The 17,902-nt window shown below is 33.6% G+C and overlaps 1 protein-coding gene across 1 annotated transcript; it reads right to left on the bottom strand.

Moving 5' to 3' along the window:
• Positions 1–298: 298 nt before the first annotated feature.
• LOC131876116 (disease resistance protein RUN1-like) lies at positions 299–17,400 on the bottom strand. The gene is made up of 7 exons (XM_059220904.1): positions 16,925–17,400; positions 15,842–16,832; positions 15,577–15,735; positions 12,285–12,617; positions 10,876–12,183; positions 3,023–3,376; positions 299–427 (listed from the first exon to the last, which is right to left on the bottom strand). The coding sequence occupies exons 1-7, from the start codon at positions 17,398–17,400 to the stop codon at positions 299–301; spliced, it is 3,750 nt and encodes a 1,249-aa protein (XP_059076887.1).
• Between the last annotated feature and the right edge of the window lie 502 nt (positions 17,401–17,902).

The following is a 17,902-nucleotide window of genomic DNA, read 5'->3' as shown; positions in this document are numbered from 1 at the left end:
GTATGTGTATTTATTTTCTAATATTCTAAACTAATATGATAGAATATATACCAAAAAAAAATAAAAATTTAAAATCTTAAAAAAAACTAATTTTCTATTTAAAACGATTTAAAAAACAAAACAATATAAATTAATATGTTAAAATAAATACATTTAAAAAAAAAAAAAGGTACTTACCACAGAAACCCTTCCGGCCAGATCTCTAAGACTTTTTACGCCCTCCTACTTAACTCCAAGCCGCTTAATGCAATATGAGCGGCTTGGGTGGATTTAAGCACCTATATAGGGCAAGGGGTTTCTAGTGGGAACCGTTCCAGCCGGAAACCCCTTCCCACGAGAGTGCAACGTGGCTGCCGAATGGGGCCAAATCGGTCCCGCCGGAATGCTTCCGGTCAGAACCCTTCCGACCAGAATAGGCATTGTTAACCTAAAGTGCAACACAGATCTGTACGATCACCCCGCTGAAGTTACAATCATTTTCTTTGTCTGAGCATTTAGTACCTAATTAAGACATTCTAATTGTAGACCATTCCTATTGCATATGGATATTTGATAAAAATCATTCTAAGAATTTTGGGTCATTGAGGAACCTTCTTGTGGTTTGCAACAGGTTAGCATCTTTTGCGAAGTACCATCTCATGTTTTGAGGCTAACCTACATGTTTCATCATTACTTGGGTTTTGAGACCCTTGAGGTTGATGTAGATCTTCTCTAAAGAAAGAGAAATATATATTTAAGATCATTTTGAAATCAATCAATAGTAAGTTATTAGTTGTGTATATAGATATATCATTAGCATTTAGATTTTCCTATCCACTAGTCCATGAGACTATGATTAGGTTAGTGAGCCATTGTAATATCATGTAATGCCTTGTGGTAGGCTCATAAGCCCATTGCGATTACGCATATGAAGGTATGTTATGTAATATAATATTGTATATGGTAAATGAATGATATTCTTGTTTTCTAAGAACTTTCTTATGTTATTTCCACTATGTTAAATTGTATGCTACATGGTTGGAGAGTCCTACTTGGACCCTCCATCAGTGACTACACCAAGTGATATCAAAAGCGTGCTTTGATTCCTTGTAGAGTAGAGGTATTTATTGTGGTGAACATATCGCCCACCTAAGGCAGTCTACAAGTGTTTTCAATCAATCAATGATTATGAGGTAGTTGAGACCTTGTAGCCAGATCATTGAATTGACGCACTTGCACCATATCCAAGGAAGAGATATCTCCAAGGAGAATACCTATTGTGGTAAATATCATTGATAGAATGGATTCAATGATGGAGATGATGAGATAAATGAGCGTCTAATTAGATATTGTAAAAGAAGATAAAAGGAGAGGCCTAATCCCTTGACAGGAAAGCAAGAGTGATGATGAATTATCTACCAAAACCAAATTGAATATGATTCTAGAGAATAGGAAGAAGAATTGGATCAAATAAAGATGATCAAAGATATTTCAAATATTAGAAAAAGACAGAGAATTAAAATTTAAAAGTATGCGGGAAAGTTAAACCTTGAAGAATTGATTGATAGGATAAATGATATGGAAGAATACTCTAAATTTAAGATCAAGAAAGTGTGAGATTTGTAAAAACTATGCTGGAATAGGGAGTAGAATAGAAAACCTATAAAATTTTGTTTACAAATAAGTATAGATGGAATTGTGTTTCTAATTGCCTAAACATTACATATGCATTCAAAAGGTATTACAAGCCTAAATGTTCACATGCCAAATAGAATAGTACTTAAGAAAGCTTTAAATATTTGAGTTGGGTACCTCTTTCTTGCTTGTTATGATTGAAAGTTGGTAATAAGTGGATCTATAAGACTAGGTGTAGCAATGTTCATAGTGTTACAAAATATAAGGAAAATCGAGTTCCAAAGATTCAATTTTTAAAACTTCAATATCATCTTGTGAGTCCATCTATATTAAGGTGGGGCATGATTAGAGATTCAGGCATACATTTTCATGCAAATTATAATTGACCAAGGTTTCCTAAGTTCACATGAATGTTAATTTTAGATGCATTCGTTTTAGATTTTTAAGATATAAACTCATCTTGCATGTTCAATACATGAAAGGAAAATAGACAAATTTATTATTAGTTGTTTTACAATCATTTTTCGTGTTGTTTGAAACAGTCTATAATGAAGACCTCTATGTTGAGGCACCATCAATATGTAAATATTTTATAGGCTGAATAGAAAATATAGTTGAAACAATTTTATCAGTGTTTTTATGCTTTCATAGACTTAGTTTATGCAATTCTTGCAAATATTGATTCAACCATTTCTCCTTATATAAATATTAAGGCTTTTACATCTGTCTACCTATTCTCAAAGTTATGAAAATTATTCTCTACTTGAATCAAAACATTATAAATTATTTGGTCAACTGACCCAAGCAAATTATTTTGTACTAAATCTCATACATGTTTTTGTTTTTGGTTTTTCTATGCTACAACATACATTCTCTTTTTATTTGTTTTTATTGTTGTACACTTCTACATGTTAACAAAATACCTACATAACATTTTAAGAACTTTGAAAACTTTATTTTCTAAACTGTTCTTTTGATATTTTTTATTATATAAAATGTATAGATTATTTACAAATGCAAAGAGAAATGATCTTATATCTCACGTCATTTCTTGTATACAATTTTGTTTAAATTTAAGTGACTAGAGTGTTCTTATGTAAATTATTAATTAGGAGAAAAAGATAAACCAGAATATTTCTCTATTTCAATGAAGCAACAATCTTTTGTTGGGAAATGATACATGACTTCACAAAATAAATTTCTTCTTTTAATTTATCTCCAACTTTTTTTCCAAATTTTATATGCAAAAAATATTATTAAGAATTTTATTGAAGAATATCATCTAAGACGGTACTTAAAAATGAGCAACAAAATTTAATATTCATGAAATCACCAACTTTACAAATTACTACTCCAAAATTTCAGAAAAAATTGATAACTCAAATAAATTAAACAAACCCTTAGAAACCTGCCGATGTACGGCTTCTACCATCCATCCCCATTGGAGTGGTGGATTATACCGTCGATATGAATTGCGTACGTTGATGTTGAAATGTATTGCGTCATTGTTGGAGAATTTAAAGTCATTAAACACTTCTGAATCTTTTGTCCACATAAGTATATGTACTGACTCATCCAAAGTAGAAGAGTGGGTGGTGTAAGTATGACCAAGGAATGATACTTCAATCTCACAATTCGAATCTGTTACAAGGAATAGCCAAATTGCACCGCTTGGCTTGACATCCTTTATTAAAAATGAAGCCTCCGTGCAATTCTCTAACACCTTCAAAACTCCACCTCCATCTTTTTCTATACCTTCTGTCTGCACACAATTTAAAATATGAATCAATCAAAAATCAAATGTCGTTATCGTTGAACACGTACTATATCATTATCACTTTCCCTACAGACATTCACTTCAATTCACTCTCGATAGGTTTATTCGTTTGGGGAATGTTTTTAATGTCAATTTTATATTAAAGTTGTTTAATGTTTGGCATAATTATAGATTTATCTATAACAGGTAGGTATGTACTTGCATATTGTATTCATCCATGAAACAATAGAGCTTTTTAAGAACCAGCTAGAAATAGAGCATTCTAGTACCTATGACTCATATTTGCAATTGGTTCTCATGATTTCTAATGATAAATCAAGCTATAATTTGAATCGTATATTTTATTTTATATTGACTATTTTTCTTAAATAGCTTATACATTACTTTATTCTTTCAAAATTTTATATTCTACTCATAACTAATTTTCTAGTAATTCCATTATATAAACTAATTTTCTTTCTCCTATATATTTTTTGATTTACTAATACTATTGTGTTATAACTTTTATATTTTCAAACACTTTTGTGTTAAAGGTTTTTTGTTTTGACATGATTTTTTCGAAATCATAACTTATGAACATGAATTCTTGTCTTGAATAGTATTGTGTATCTCTTAAATGATATTTATTTCACATTTTCATTTATACGTTTTATTCATTTTTGTCACATAGTGACACAACTCTACTTATATGAGGGTAAAAACATTAGAATTTTGTCCTTATAAAGTTTCCACGCATTCTTTTTCATTTTCATAATAAGTTGTTGGACGTTCTATCCCTCTTTCCTAATAAAAAGGACAATAGAAAGGTATGTTTTCTAATTCTATGCACTTATGTTTTTGTGGTGTATTTCTAGTGGTTTAATATCTAATATGTTTGTTTCATAATTTTTCCATTCATTTATTTTTAGGCATTAGTATGAGTGTACAATTTTTTGTTCAAGATTCTATGACTATATAAGGTTTTTATTACTAAAAATGTATATATATATTTTTTGGCGAAAGTGGCAACCACTAATTTATTAATAATAATAATAATAATAATAGAAAAAAAAAAAAAACTGGTTCAAAGGCTCCTGGAGGAAAGAACCAGCAAGAAAACCTCCATTCCTAGCCCAATAATACAAGTAACATAATGAAAAGCAACCCCAGCCTACATATATGAAAAATAGGTACATCAAAACTCGCTACATACATCGGATCTGATAATACGGTTACACTATTCTTGCATACCTGCATGCTATCTCGATTACCGGTTCACTACATAGCTTACTATACTATCGGTTAAGCTATACCGGTTGGGATGGACTGGTTAGGGTATACCAGTTAGGATAGCGTTTGAGAAATACCGGTTAAGCTATACTGGCTAAGCTATACTGGTTCGGTAATACCAACTATGCTATATCAGTTGAGCTATACCGGCAACCAAAAACAAGGCACTCAATAGATATCATCAAAAAATTGCCCCTTAATTTTTTGAAGAGAACCCAGACAAAAGGAAACCCTGCAATAAAATGAAGCATTGTGAATTTCAAAGAGCACTATGTAATAAGGCCATATTATCTAGTGCAAAATTGAACAAAATATGCATAAAATCGAATGAGCTTGCTTGCATAACCAACTAAATATTTACAAATTAACATCACCCATCAATGCTAAGAAGCGCCAGTAACAAAATTGTAGAGCTGAAAGCAAAATTTGGTGACTAGGACCATTATTCTTCCATAGGTTGTGGGCATGGATCTTCACTAACTTCATTCAAGCTCAAGTTCTGAAAGTGGAGAATAGGGATTTGCAAATTCAGTTGTGGCAAAGCCGCGGAGAATTGAGACAAAGGTTGCCACATGTGATCAATTGGACCTGATATTGCCGACAGGCTAGGAGCATTGTGGTCATGCCCCATGATTACAAGGAGACCATGAAGCTTTGAATAAATCCTACTTCTTGTCTCTGAATCAAGGGCTCTGCCCATATTCTGAGCTGCTTGTTGAAATGGTCGAATTGAAAGTAAGTCCAATGAGTGCTTAATACTGTCATATATGTTGATAAAGGCATCTCAGCTCTGCAAATAATGTCTCAGGAAGAGACCACTAATGTATGCTTTCCCATTCCAAAGATCATATTTCTGAACCACAGAAAGTAATTTGTTACCCAATGTGATCTCAGGTTTGATGACCTTACTTACAATACACTGTAAACTGCTCCAAGATTGAAGTAAGTCCCAAGACATTAGAAAGGAAAATGGAGACCAGCTACGATGGAAATATGATTCTTTTCTCCTATGAATACAACACTTCTTCACCAATAATTTTCTTCACACATCTTCTGCAATGTTGACATTGAATGTTGAAACCCTGTCCGAGCTAAGAGTCAAAAATATGATCTTTGAAAGGAGTTTCCCAATGTTCAACCTGCAAGAAAACTCTGTAATTTCTAGGTCGATAGTCCATAGTTGAAAGGAATTCACTGAAATACAAGTCGCAGCTAGAGGAAGGTAAAATCAAGCTCGACGACTGCATTACAACAAGATCTCGAGCAGGATAATCAAAATTTAACTTGGATGAAGAATGATGTGTGCGGTAATTGAATAGAAGAAACACACCACAAGAAGTCATGTATCATGCGCTCAGCCTGCAACACATGATAATATACACATGCGAACTATAAAATAAAGTGAATTTTGCTAGTAATTAGAGAACATGGGAGAAAAAATCCTTTAATTGTCATGATTAGCAGCCCATTTGAGTGAATGATAATATATATATTTGGTCTTGTCCTTCAACTACCATACGTTTCCCTTGTAAAAGAATCTATGAGATCATTAAAGATTGTTGTGCATTTATTCGACCTCAGGTTTTTTTATTAATGATTATCTCCACTAGCTGAGAAAAATCTGCCAAACTAGCCCCAATCTGGTTAAGACTAAATTAATGTTATCACATCCCAAGTTTGTTAAAGAAGGCATTGATAATAGCACTTAAGTCTCCTTCAATATGTATTTTTGAAAGGCCCAATTTTTTTGGCTAATGATAAGCCAGTTAGGAGAGCATATTCTTCTGCAACATTATGTGTGTTGAGAGGAATAAAAGAGGTTTTGAAGGCTATCAACTTCCCTGAATGATCCCTAATGCTCCCTCAGACTCAGGCTCTTCTTTAACTTGCCCCAATAAAGAACCACTAATATTGCAAGTTTAGGTATGTGTTACTTCCACTTCAGACATTTCCTTAAACACCAGAGCATCAACTACTTCTCCTTGATTCATTTTATCCAACGTTTGAGCATCTTCTATCTCCCTCAGAGCCACATTGTCCAACACTTGAGCAACTTCTACTTCCCTTTAATCAAATATTTCTCCATCAAATTTCTTACATTGGTGAGTTCACTCATCAATGCCACTACTAGTGTTTTTGTTTCTCTTAATTGTCTTTTAGGGAATTCTGATGTATTTTCTTATTGAAGATGAGATGATGCACAATCTAAGCACAAGCACATTCCTTTGCATGAATGATGGCTAATTTTTAGAATTCCCTTAGAAGGCATTGATGCAGGTGTGTGTAATGAAGAGAGAATTTTGATCGAAACTAATGATACAGTTACAGTCATGGACTCATGCCAATGTAATAAACCTATATTTCAAACTGCAACATCTCATTCTTCAACGATCGTCCTTACCAATCGCTTGAGAATCACATTGTTCTTAATTATTGGTTTTCTATCTCGTTTACCAGTTCATTATATAGCTAATTCTACTACTGGTTGGGCTATACCGGTTGGGCTGAGCCGGTTAGGCTATACTATTAATATTTGACTTTCATTAATATGTAACTATCATTTGCCCAACCTGGTAAGTTTCCAATATTCCTTTCTTAATTTCTTTTAAAAAATAGTCTCTTAGTTGATTTAGATTTTAATTAGTGATTTTTGTTTCCTCCCTATGCTTTAAATTGGTTTTTGGATTCTAAATCTCATCCTATTTCATTTTTCATAGCACTCTATCAATATTTTACCACAACTCTAAGTATTTAGCATCCTCCATTTTCATTATAATTATCTTTCCAACTTCAAGGGATGATTTTTCATTCTTTCTTCATCATGTTTATTTTATTATCTTGTTATTCATTTTTCTCTTTAACATCTCTAACTTATCACATCTCCCCCAAAAAATTCTATGCACACTAGGGCAATAATTTTGTTTGATGCCTTCACAATGTTGAATGCAAGAGTTTTGTTTGACTTTTCATTTGTATTTTATAAATTTTATATAGTCCTTATTTTTTTAGCTTATAAGAAAGGCAACACAATACAATGATCTCATTGTTTTTTGGTGGGGACTTCATTTTCCAAGCATTCATGCTTGTAGGCCCGAGTAATATATTTATTCCAACTAGATGGATTCATTTGAAAGATCCAACATTATATTTAGCACAAAATTATATGGTTTCAATTAAATTAATATAAAAATTTGAAGGTTTCGAAAAATAGATGTAAAAGAGAAACCTAGAGACATGAGTAATCATGAAAAATAGGGTAAGGTGAATATGAATGTACTTTCAGCTATTATATGGCACGAAGGAAGAAAAAAACATGAATTACTATAAAGTCGAAAAATGAAATAAATCATGTTAAAATGTTGAAGGTAAAATGTGTAGACACAAATTTTGTAGATTATATATAAGAAAGTATTTCAAATTAGCATCATAATTGGAGCTAACTAGAAATTTGACAATATAATTCAACTAGAAAAAGTATATAAGATTTTGTTTGATTAAGATAATAGTATTTATAATTTTGTAGATAAGTTCAAAAAGAATTCATAAGATTTTATGGCTATAGACAAATATAAGAATTAGAATCAAGGTAAACTATAAAAAATTTAAAGACCATAAATTAAAGAAAATTAATAAGAAAATAATTAAAATAATAAAACCAATAAACAAATAATATTTTTTAAATTATAAAAGGATTGTAGGACTCTTAGAGACAATTTTACAAGAGAAAACAAGATCACGTGATACAAACTATGGAGAAAAGGGGCATAAAAGTTATTAATATCCTAAGATTCATGTCATGGAAGACATATGAAGTTTTATCAAAGATTACACAATTACTTTTTTTAAGAATAAATGGATCATAATAAAATATATTGATAACCTTATTTTCTCAAGGAAATTCTAATTGGACATTGTACTTATCTTATGAGATAGGAGAAGAGAAATTTGATAAGAAAAAGTGTTAAGTGTGTCTTCATTGTTAACGTTGATCAAAAGAAAGGATATAGATTGTAGAATCTTGGTGTGGAGGATATGTCCACATCTAGGTATATCAAGTTTAATGAAAAGTTTGAGTATATGATAAAATCCTCTCCATATCCTTAATCACAAGTGAACATAAATAATGATGTATTCTATGGCACCTTTATCTGAAGATGGAGAAAATGAGTTGAATCAAAGATTCAGACTTCTAGCATCCACAATGAAGTTTCTTACCCAAAGACACACATGCAAATCAAAATCTAAACTAGAAACACACATGCATGTCACACCACCTACTGCATTGCACTCCTTAAATCAAGATCTTATATAGATAATATGGCTCTAAGAAGAACACATAAGAAGCTATGATTTATTGGAGATTTGAGATGATGAATGTAAGATTATTGAAAGAGAAAGCAAAATGCAAAGATAGACTAAACACTAGATGGTTGAAATGAGAGAGGGGCTGAGTTTTTATAGTTGTCCTCAAGGGTGAATCCAACATCAAGATGAGTATGTGATAAAGGATTGATGTAGAAATGAAGAGTGTTTATCCCACATTCAATAAGTGAATGAAATGAATAGGAGTGGGAGGTGCTAAATAGAAAATAAATTTTGATATGTAAGAGATTTGGAAAATAGATTAATAATAGAATATATTAATGGATTTAAATGAATTAATGGAGAATAATATTATTAAATAGATTTAATGAATATATGATGAATGAATATTACAAGATAATGAAGAATAATAGTGGATAATATATTATGCTATGAAGAATGAGATAATGAATAATGGATAATAAGGATCCACTTGACAATGGGAAAAATTGAGGTCGATTGGTAGGACAATTGTAATTAAAAAATTGTGTCTACATTATCAATTAAAATTCAAAATATATTCTAATTCAAAATTGATAAAGTTATGCAAATTTTAGAAAAACTACGATAAATAAATTTTTTTCTCTTTTGAAAATATTTAACAAAATAAATAGGTAAGCCAGATAGTTAATATTAAATATCTTAACATAATTGATCTTTATGAGATTCAATGAATTTTCCTAGCTACTAGAAGATATACGGTTTGAAACAATATCAATAAGGGTGGATCCCTTATTCAAGTTAGCCACTTTTATATTGTAAATGCTTGCGACAATGCTCTTTTGTGGATTGATTCATGGGATCTTCATCCTCCAATTCTTTCCTTTTTTCCCCATCTTCATCACTTGAGTAATTTGTTCATGTGGCCTGGTTTAAATTTTTTATTTCAAAGATTATCATCAACTAGGGAATTCTCTAATTTCTCATTGGAAAGATATCAATAGTTGAGCTATAGGGGAAGGTCAAGAATCCTACGATGACCTAGCCTCTATTCTTATTGATAGCCATTGTTATTTATAGCAGAAAGGAGTCCTAGCTTGGGCATATGATCCTAAAGGAGTTTAATCTATTTTTGATGGTTGAATTGTTATATCTTGCAAAGAATTAGTTGAGGACTTTTCGTAGTGGAAACTGTTAATAGAGTAAATTTTGTTAGCCCAAGTGTATGTTCTTTGTTTATCTTCTATACAAGAATATATGTCTTACCAAGATAACATCAAGAAGAGAGGCTTTTATGATCCCTCTAAGTGTGACTTTGTTTAATTAAGAAGGAAAATGATATCCATTGTTTCTTTCAATGACTATTTTTCTAGGCCTATCGAGGTAGTGGTTGTTTTGTTGGAATCAACCCTATATTCATGTTATTTCTTTATCTAATTTTTGGGCTGATTTAGGGAATCATCTTTCCTTTTTTCTTTGTTATTAGTTGCATAAGTTACTGGTCCTTTATTTTTTCTTTGAAAAATTATTATGCTCATTTCCATGGCCGCAATTTGCAAACTCCATGCAATAACCCTTGGGTGGAGCCTCGATGTCTTAACAACTATGTTACTAAAAACATGATGAAAAATCAAAATATTTAAAAATTGCTTCTAAGAAATGAATTTTATATGCATATAAATTTTATGTACATATACATAGTTTTTCTTCCCCCTCTCTCTCTATATATATTCGTTCTTTGATAGAAATTTTATCACTTGTCTGCTAAAAACACAATTTATCAACAGATTTATTAAACACGAAAAATTTTCGGAAAAGTTTTCAGGTAAAATAAATGTTCTAGAATTCTTTCAGGTAAAATAAAGTTCTAGAATTCTTTCAGGTAAAGATAATGAATTGTTTTTATGACTCACCAGATAACGATAGAGAGATGGGAAGCGGATCACCCTTGCTTGGACGGACACTTGAAGACAGGATAACTGTTCCAATAGATCCAGACCCTGAAAGCTTCGCAGTTCCCAACACCCATTGGCTTTAATAACTCGTATTGATTTCAGACATTCCACATTAAGTGTCTCTAGTTCACCACATCCGCTTATGTCAAGAACTTTGAGTCTTGCCAGGTTAGAGAGGCATGCCAGTCTTGTCAGCTTTGAACAGTTCGTCAGTTTCAGACTTATCAGATTGTCTGGTAACCTTCCAATCTTTGTCAAAACACGATTGTAGGACAGATCAACAGTTTCAAGTTTTGGAAAAAGACTTTCGGCCTGAGGAATGTCTATCTCTTGAATGTGGCTGTGTCTTATGATTAAATCTGTTAAACAACCTGGGCGATTTGGATGAGGACTCTGACCAATACTTCCCTGCGCCTCAGAACTATCTAGAGACATATTTCCTGAATCCATTCCTGTCAGCAACTGCTCCGAATCAAGTGGACAATTTTGAACATCCAAGATTTTCATATTCACCCATGCAATTGTTACAGGTAACGCTCTCATTCCACATGTATGTACTCTGAAACTTTCCAAATGTACTAACTTTTCAATAGAGTTGTCAATAAGACGTAGATTAGTGCACCCTATCAGAGTCAAATCTGTTAACCTGCTCAAATTATATAGAGAAGATGGCATCTCTGTCAATCTCGAGCTCCCTATATGTAGTTCTTCCAGATCTTCCAGTTGTTCAAGATTGTCAGGCAATTTCCTCAGCTCAGTATGGACCACATTTAAATGCTTTAAAGACTTCTGAACCTCAGTTCCTTTGGGCATTTCCTCTAGCATGGAGCAACCCTGAAAGTCGAGGTACTCAAGCGTGTAGATTTTTCCCAAATCTTGGAGAACAAGCTTCCTGCAATCTCGCAATACTAAATATTGGAGTTGCAATAATTCTTCCGTAAAAGAATTTGGCAAAACCTCCAAATCGCAGCAGCCAGATAGATCTACATGTCTCAGATTTCTTACTTCCTCAAACTTAATTGGAAGTGTTTTCAGGCCTGGAATATTTTGTAAAACTATCTTACCCAAATTCCTGAAATTCAGCTTTCCTAACCACGCCTTAAACATCTGTCCAAAACCTATTGGAATAGCTATTGGAGGCTGCAATGACTCTGAAGTTAAACCATGTTTTTTGAACACGGCTGTGGATGGTCCAGCTGTGCTTGTGCTTGCGCTTCCAAAATCTCGATTGAATGCGACTTCCAATGCACGCAGTTCCGAAGGAGGCTGCGATACGAACAGTGATTTAATTGCTATTAATATTTACAATTACAAAATGGAAAAGCTCTGCCCTAATTAAAACGCTGGCTGAGGAAAGATGCACATACCTCACGAGCATCAAACAAATTGCATAAATCTTGAGGGCTGACGCCATGAAGTTCCAACACTCTTAAACTTCTCAGTAAAAGAGTAGAAGGAATATTCCTTAAACAACTCAAGAGCGGAGTGTCCTTTGATCCACTCAAGCGAAGCCATATCAAGTCTCCCGATACATTATTAAATTGCTGCAGGATAGTGGAATTTTGAACCACTAGAATCTTTAACCCGTTTATATCTTCATTTTGCAAAAATACTGGCAACTCGCGGTCTTCATCTCCACGAATTCCTCGTACATGGTACTTTTGCGTGAAGACATGGCACTTTTGCGTGAAGACATGGTACTGATCAATCAGCGGAGATAGAACATGTTAAATTGCAAATAGCAAATTTTATTCTAGTAATTTTTTTTAATACAGATTATTCTACGTAGTTTTTTTAATGACTATATAAAAGAAATTCTCTTCATTAAAAATAAATTCAAACTAACATAAATAATTATTGAAGTGTATGTATTGAGAGTGTAAAACTAGAAGTTATACATGAGAAAAATAAATATGTTATAATGTAAATAAAATAACTAAATAATTAATATGTACACAATCTAAATAATATACATTAATTTAAAATGAAAATAAAAAAATTATATAATGATAAGTCATGAATAAAATATAATATTTTAAATTTAATAATGATTAATTTCATTTATATTTATGATGAGATAAACAGGTTGCTATAGTAGCATTTAAGAAAATAAATATTGAAAAGAGTTTTAGAAAATTATATTGATCTTTATCATAAATGAACAAATGTTGTGTTCTATTAAATTTTAAATTGATTGTCTAGATAATTATAATTAAAGTTATTGTATCTTTTGGTAAAATAATGATTAAGTCTTGTTCAGTGCGAAGGCTTGAAACTATTGAATTTGTGCAGAATGATAAAATTTTGTGCTCACAAATATTTAAAGTTGTGAATATCTTGATTTTTTAGAAATTTTGATAGTAAATGATCTTGATCTCTACAAATTCCTTTTAAATCATACTATTGGACATAGCCATGGGAACTAGAGACCTTAGATATGCAAAAACACAATTTATTATTTTATGTAAAATATATTTTGAAAGCAATTATTATTAAATTAATGTATAAATAGATCTACCAAGCATGTATATTATCTAAACAAAGGTGTTGTGGTTATTTGAAAACGCTACGAATGTATTGGAACCTTCAGTACAAATGTAGAATAAAAATAAGGGATTTCACAAAATAAACTTTGTTATACCTCGATCAAAATTAGAGATGTGCATTACACTAAAAAACTGGACAACTATTTTATTATTTTTCTCGAGCATTATCTTTAATCACGTGTCGAGATAACTATAATAAAATAGAGCTACAAAAATACTACATTAAAAATATATAAACATATGTGCCAAATGGGAAAACAGAGTATGCACATCTGCCAGAGGATAAAGGAAGAGGTTTATGCATGCAAAGTGTGGAATTAAAGACTCAACCATTACCATCATTGGAGAGGGTCGTGAGAAAGGCTGCGTAGAGAGACAAACAAAAACAGAGTAAAACCTGCGGTGGGAAAGCATATGGTAAACACATCTCCGTCGTATTGAAGAGGGGAAAGGTCGAGGGTAAAAAACACGGACCCAAATAGAGGAGAATGGGTATCGGCCTTGAAGGTAGTTGTGTGTGGAGCGGCTAAGTGAAAAAAAGATTGAGGCATCGATCAGAAACAGAAATATAAAAAGAAAGATGTTTAGGTTTGAGAAGAGGTGAGCCCTCTGCAACAAAGGAAAAGTGCAAAGGAAGCAGAGTTAGAGCCAGCGAAAACAGAAGAGGAAGAGGGCTGTGAATGAGGTAAAAGGGGAAAGAGGGAAGTGGCTGCTAAATAAATAAAGATGGGAATCAGCCAACGAAGAATTAGGAATGTGTCGGCCCAAGAACAGAGTAGTGGGTGAGAATCGGCCCAGGCAAAGATAGAAGAGATGAGGCCGCTTGGAAATTGATCTGAGCTTAGACAAATGGGGTTTGAGAGGGTTTGAACAGACTTTAAAGGCCATTGACAGGCCAAGCTTGTAATTACTTTGTCGCAGTAGCTTGATGGTGAAATAAAATTTAATAAAGTTGAATGTTATGTTGCAATCTTTGTTTTCTTGCTAAACGAGTTTATGAGTTGTGAATTGTCGGTTGAGTGAAGTTGTTGCTGGGGGAAGAGTTTTGTTCTCCCCTGCATCAGAATCACTGGATCCCTTGAATGGAGCGTCTTGGAAACAAGGGCACCTCTAATTACTTTGATGCCCACGATCTTTTTTTCCGCTGATACAAAACATTACGAATATTCCCACGGTTGTATTCAATTTATTTTAGAAAACATCTGTGTTCTTCATCCGTCCCTTCGTCCCGCTCTGATATCAAATGTAGTTTCTGAAAGCAGCCCTTACCCTGAAACCAATTAATTGAATGTATGTGACAGCAGAGGAAAAAGACAACAGCAATGGACACGGTGATAAAATCAGATCACTTACTGATCCCTCTTATCAGACAAGAAAAATAAATTGATCATTCATGGATTTCAACAATTGCAGAATCCTCTGTTTTTTATTACTGAACTGTTTCGATACACAGAGTCTTTTATTCCAGCTGGATTAAAAACTACGCTGGGCTTGAATACAAATAGAATTCAAAGGAATAGTTCATACCATAACAGAAGGAACTTATTATGCATTAACAGCAACATATGCCTTAACATTAATTATCCGCTGGCAGAGTAAAAGGTAAAACTGAACTTCTTAGCTGAATTTAAGAGGTTCTTAACTGAATTTAAACAAAAACAAACTACAATTAAAACAAACTGTCCCCATCAATCATCAACAAACCCCATGCATGGCAAAGTTTGTGAATAACTAGAGTTTGACATATATCGAACCACGAATAGAAATTGTAAATGGATGAACAGAATGTTAGTGTTCAACTATACTAGAAAATGTGTAATGCGGAGAAACAACAGATAGAATCGGTACTGGAGGTCCGAAATGAAAAGATTCAAATAGAAGAATAGGATCAGTTAGCCTATCTTGCGGAGAAGAACTTGGTCTCAATTCTCATAGAAGTTCAAAAAAGGGAAGAACTATTCTACAGAGGATTTTGGAGAGGTTTAGTTACAAAATGGAGATTGCTCCAACATTAAAAGAAGTATCGTGAAGATTCTAAAAATAACTTTGGAAAAATTAGAATTGGTTTTTTTCTTTTTTTAAACTGTTGAAAAAAAACTATGAGATCAAATACCCGTGCGGAGAACACTTTATCGTTTGAGCAACAAAGGCGAAGAGGTAACTCCTGTCTGCCGATTTGTCTCGCCAGGTCCCTCACTAAATCGTGCATTCTTATTATGGAGCTCCCCTTTGCTCTTCTCCAAATACCTACACTCCAATCCACGCTGTCATCCTGGAAGAAAGTTCATTAGCTACATTACTGTAATAAACAGTTCTAATAACTGAAAAAATCCTGATAATGATCTATGCTTATTTAAGGGCATGCAGGCAGTTTATACCCCTAATTCTCTCCGGCGAATTATGTCTGCACTTTTTAACTCCACGAGGCATTTACGATGGAGCGTCTCAAGGCATTGAAAGCCGTCATCATTCAATAATCCATCCAAAACCCTCTCCACCAGATCTCTATCTTCTCCCATCAGGAAATGGGCAACATCTAAAAAGGCCTCTTTCTCTCTACCGTTAAGAGATTTATAGCTATCCATTACTATCTGATTTAAGACCTCATCCGGCAGTCCTTTACTGAGGCTGTCCAAGCGCTTCTTCCACATTCTTGGACGACGTTCATTGACGAACTGTTCTCCTAAAACTATCAAAGCCAAAGGAAACCCACCACACATTCTAACCAATTCTTCCACCATATTTTGCAAATCTTGGACTGGTTCGGTGTGACCGAAAGCACGCCAGCAGAACAGCTCCTGGGCTTCTTTTGCACCTAGTAATTCGACATCGTATATTTCTACTCGAGGATTCCCAGGAGTCCCTTGAAGCAAAGTGCGGTCTTTAGATGTCACCAAGATCAGACTGCCATTTCCCACATGATTCTTTACAAATAACAGATTGTCTATTTGCTCTCTATTATCTATATCTTCAAAAACAATCAAAACAATCAACCCTTGCAGACGATCTCGAAGGAGGGTTCTACCTCTACCCGTATCCACAATACACAAATTTCGGTCACGCAGCAGATCCCTAAGCAGAGTTTGCTGCAGAGATGGTAAATCTCTTTTACTTACATTAGATAAGAAACAACATCTGTGGAATTGGGACAACTTGGAGTTGTAGAGATGAGTAGCCAGAATTGATTTCCCCGATCCGCTAAGCCCCACAATCCCCACGACGTTGGTGCCGCTTGGAATCAAAACCTTTTTTTCAAAATTAGCTGCCGCTTGAAGAAGTCCCACAGGATGATCACACACATACAGTTGTTTCTTTCCCACCTTTTCTAATACTTTCTCGACTATTTGTTTCAAACGATCTCCATGGTTACTGAAAAAAATTAAGAACTTGTCATAAATCGGAAGCTCATGTAAAGAACCCTACATTAATATATTTTCAGATCATTGTAAATAGGTACTTACTCTTTCTCCGTCTCGAACACCACGCCAGAAATATCAGCGACTTTGTTCAGGGCGGTTATCCATCTGTCCAGTTGTTCAATGGTAATCCTGCCCTTGTTTCTATGATCCTGAAAGGCTCCGGCATATGCTCCCTTGCCAACATGGCGAAGCTCCCAAAGTTGGATATCATAGAAGATGGGGATAATATTACCATGAGAATCAAACATCCATAGCAGCTCATCCAAACACCAAACGGATTTAGCATATGTTTTGGAGAAAATAGCGATGTGGACGGAGGCACCACGAATGGCAGATTGAATTGCAGGGGGAAAGGGATCCCCCACTTCCAATTCCTGTTCATCGAGAAACACCCTCAATCCATGCTCACTGAGATCGCGATAGATGAGGCTGGCGAGAGTTTTCTTGGTATCAGGTCCTCTGTGATTAATAAAAACATCATAAGATGGAAACACGTCTTCCATAAGGAGATCGTTCATTTTCACGAAGTATCGCAACCCAGAAAAATAGCAGAGAGATGAACACAGAGTAAGGAAACTTTAAAGCTGTCGAGGAACCAGTTAGAAGAAAGTCAAACAAGTAAGTTACCCACAATGCGCGTAACCATTATGTCAATTTCATATAACGAAAGTGGGGTCACCGTCACTGAAGTCAAGAATTATCTCCAGCTTTATGTCCTTATCAACTTTTTCATTAGTGGAAGATAGCCAAAAATGTGTTCTTACAAGATAATTGAAGGAAGGACCGTCCCACGACTTACAGTCACTAACATTGCTAGAATATTTACTCTATAAATTGGAAATAATCGGGTGCTCCAATGGTCGAGAGGACATTTTCTAATTATTTTCCCACATTACTCCGATCGCAATCATACATAAGATAAGACCTCTCAATTAATATAATTTGAAAAATTATTGTTTTCTAATGTAACCCCCGTAAGTTTATGAATGGTTTAGGTTAACCAATTATTTATATGTTCCA

Source organism: Cryptomeria japonica, chromosome 5 (genome assembly GCF_030272615.1).
Source record: "Cryptomeria japonica chromosome 5, Sugi_1.0, whole genome shotgun sequence".
In the NCBI taxonomy this organism is placed as follows: domain Eukaryota; kingdom Viridiplantae; phylum Streptophyta; class Pinopsida; order Cupressales; family Cupressaceae; genus Cryptomeria; species Cryptomeria japonica.
This window is presented reverse-complemented; position numbering and strand designations above follow the sequence as displayed.

Bases quoted from the DNA above. Each gene is read 5' to 3' on its own strand.
- LOC131876116 (XM_059220904.1), bottom strand. From the start codon at position 17,400: ATGAACGATCTCCTTATGGAAGACGTGTTTCCATCTTATGATGTTTTT. The intron at 12,618-15,576 runs GTATTTGATCTC...CTGATTGATCAG, and splicing joins ATAAAGTGTTCTCCGCACGG to TACCATGTCTTCACGCAAAA. The intron at 12,184-12,284 runs GTATGTGCATCT...TTCGTATCGCAG, and splicing joins ATTTGTTTGATGCTCGTGAG to CCTCCTTCGGAACTGCGTGC.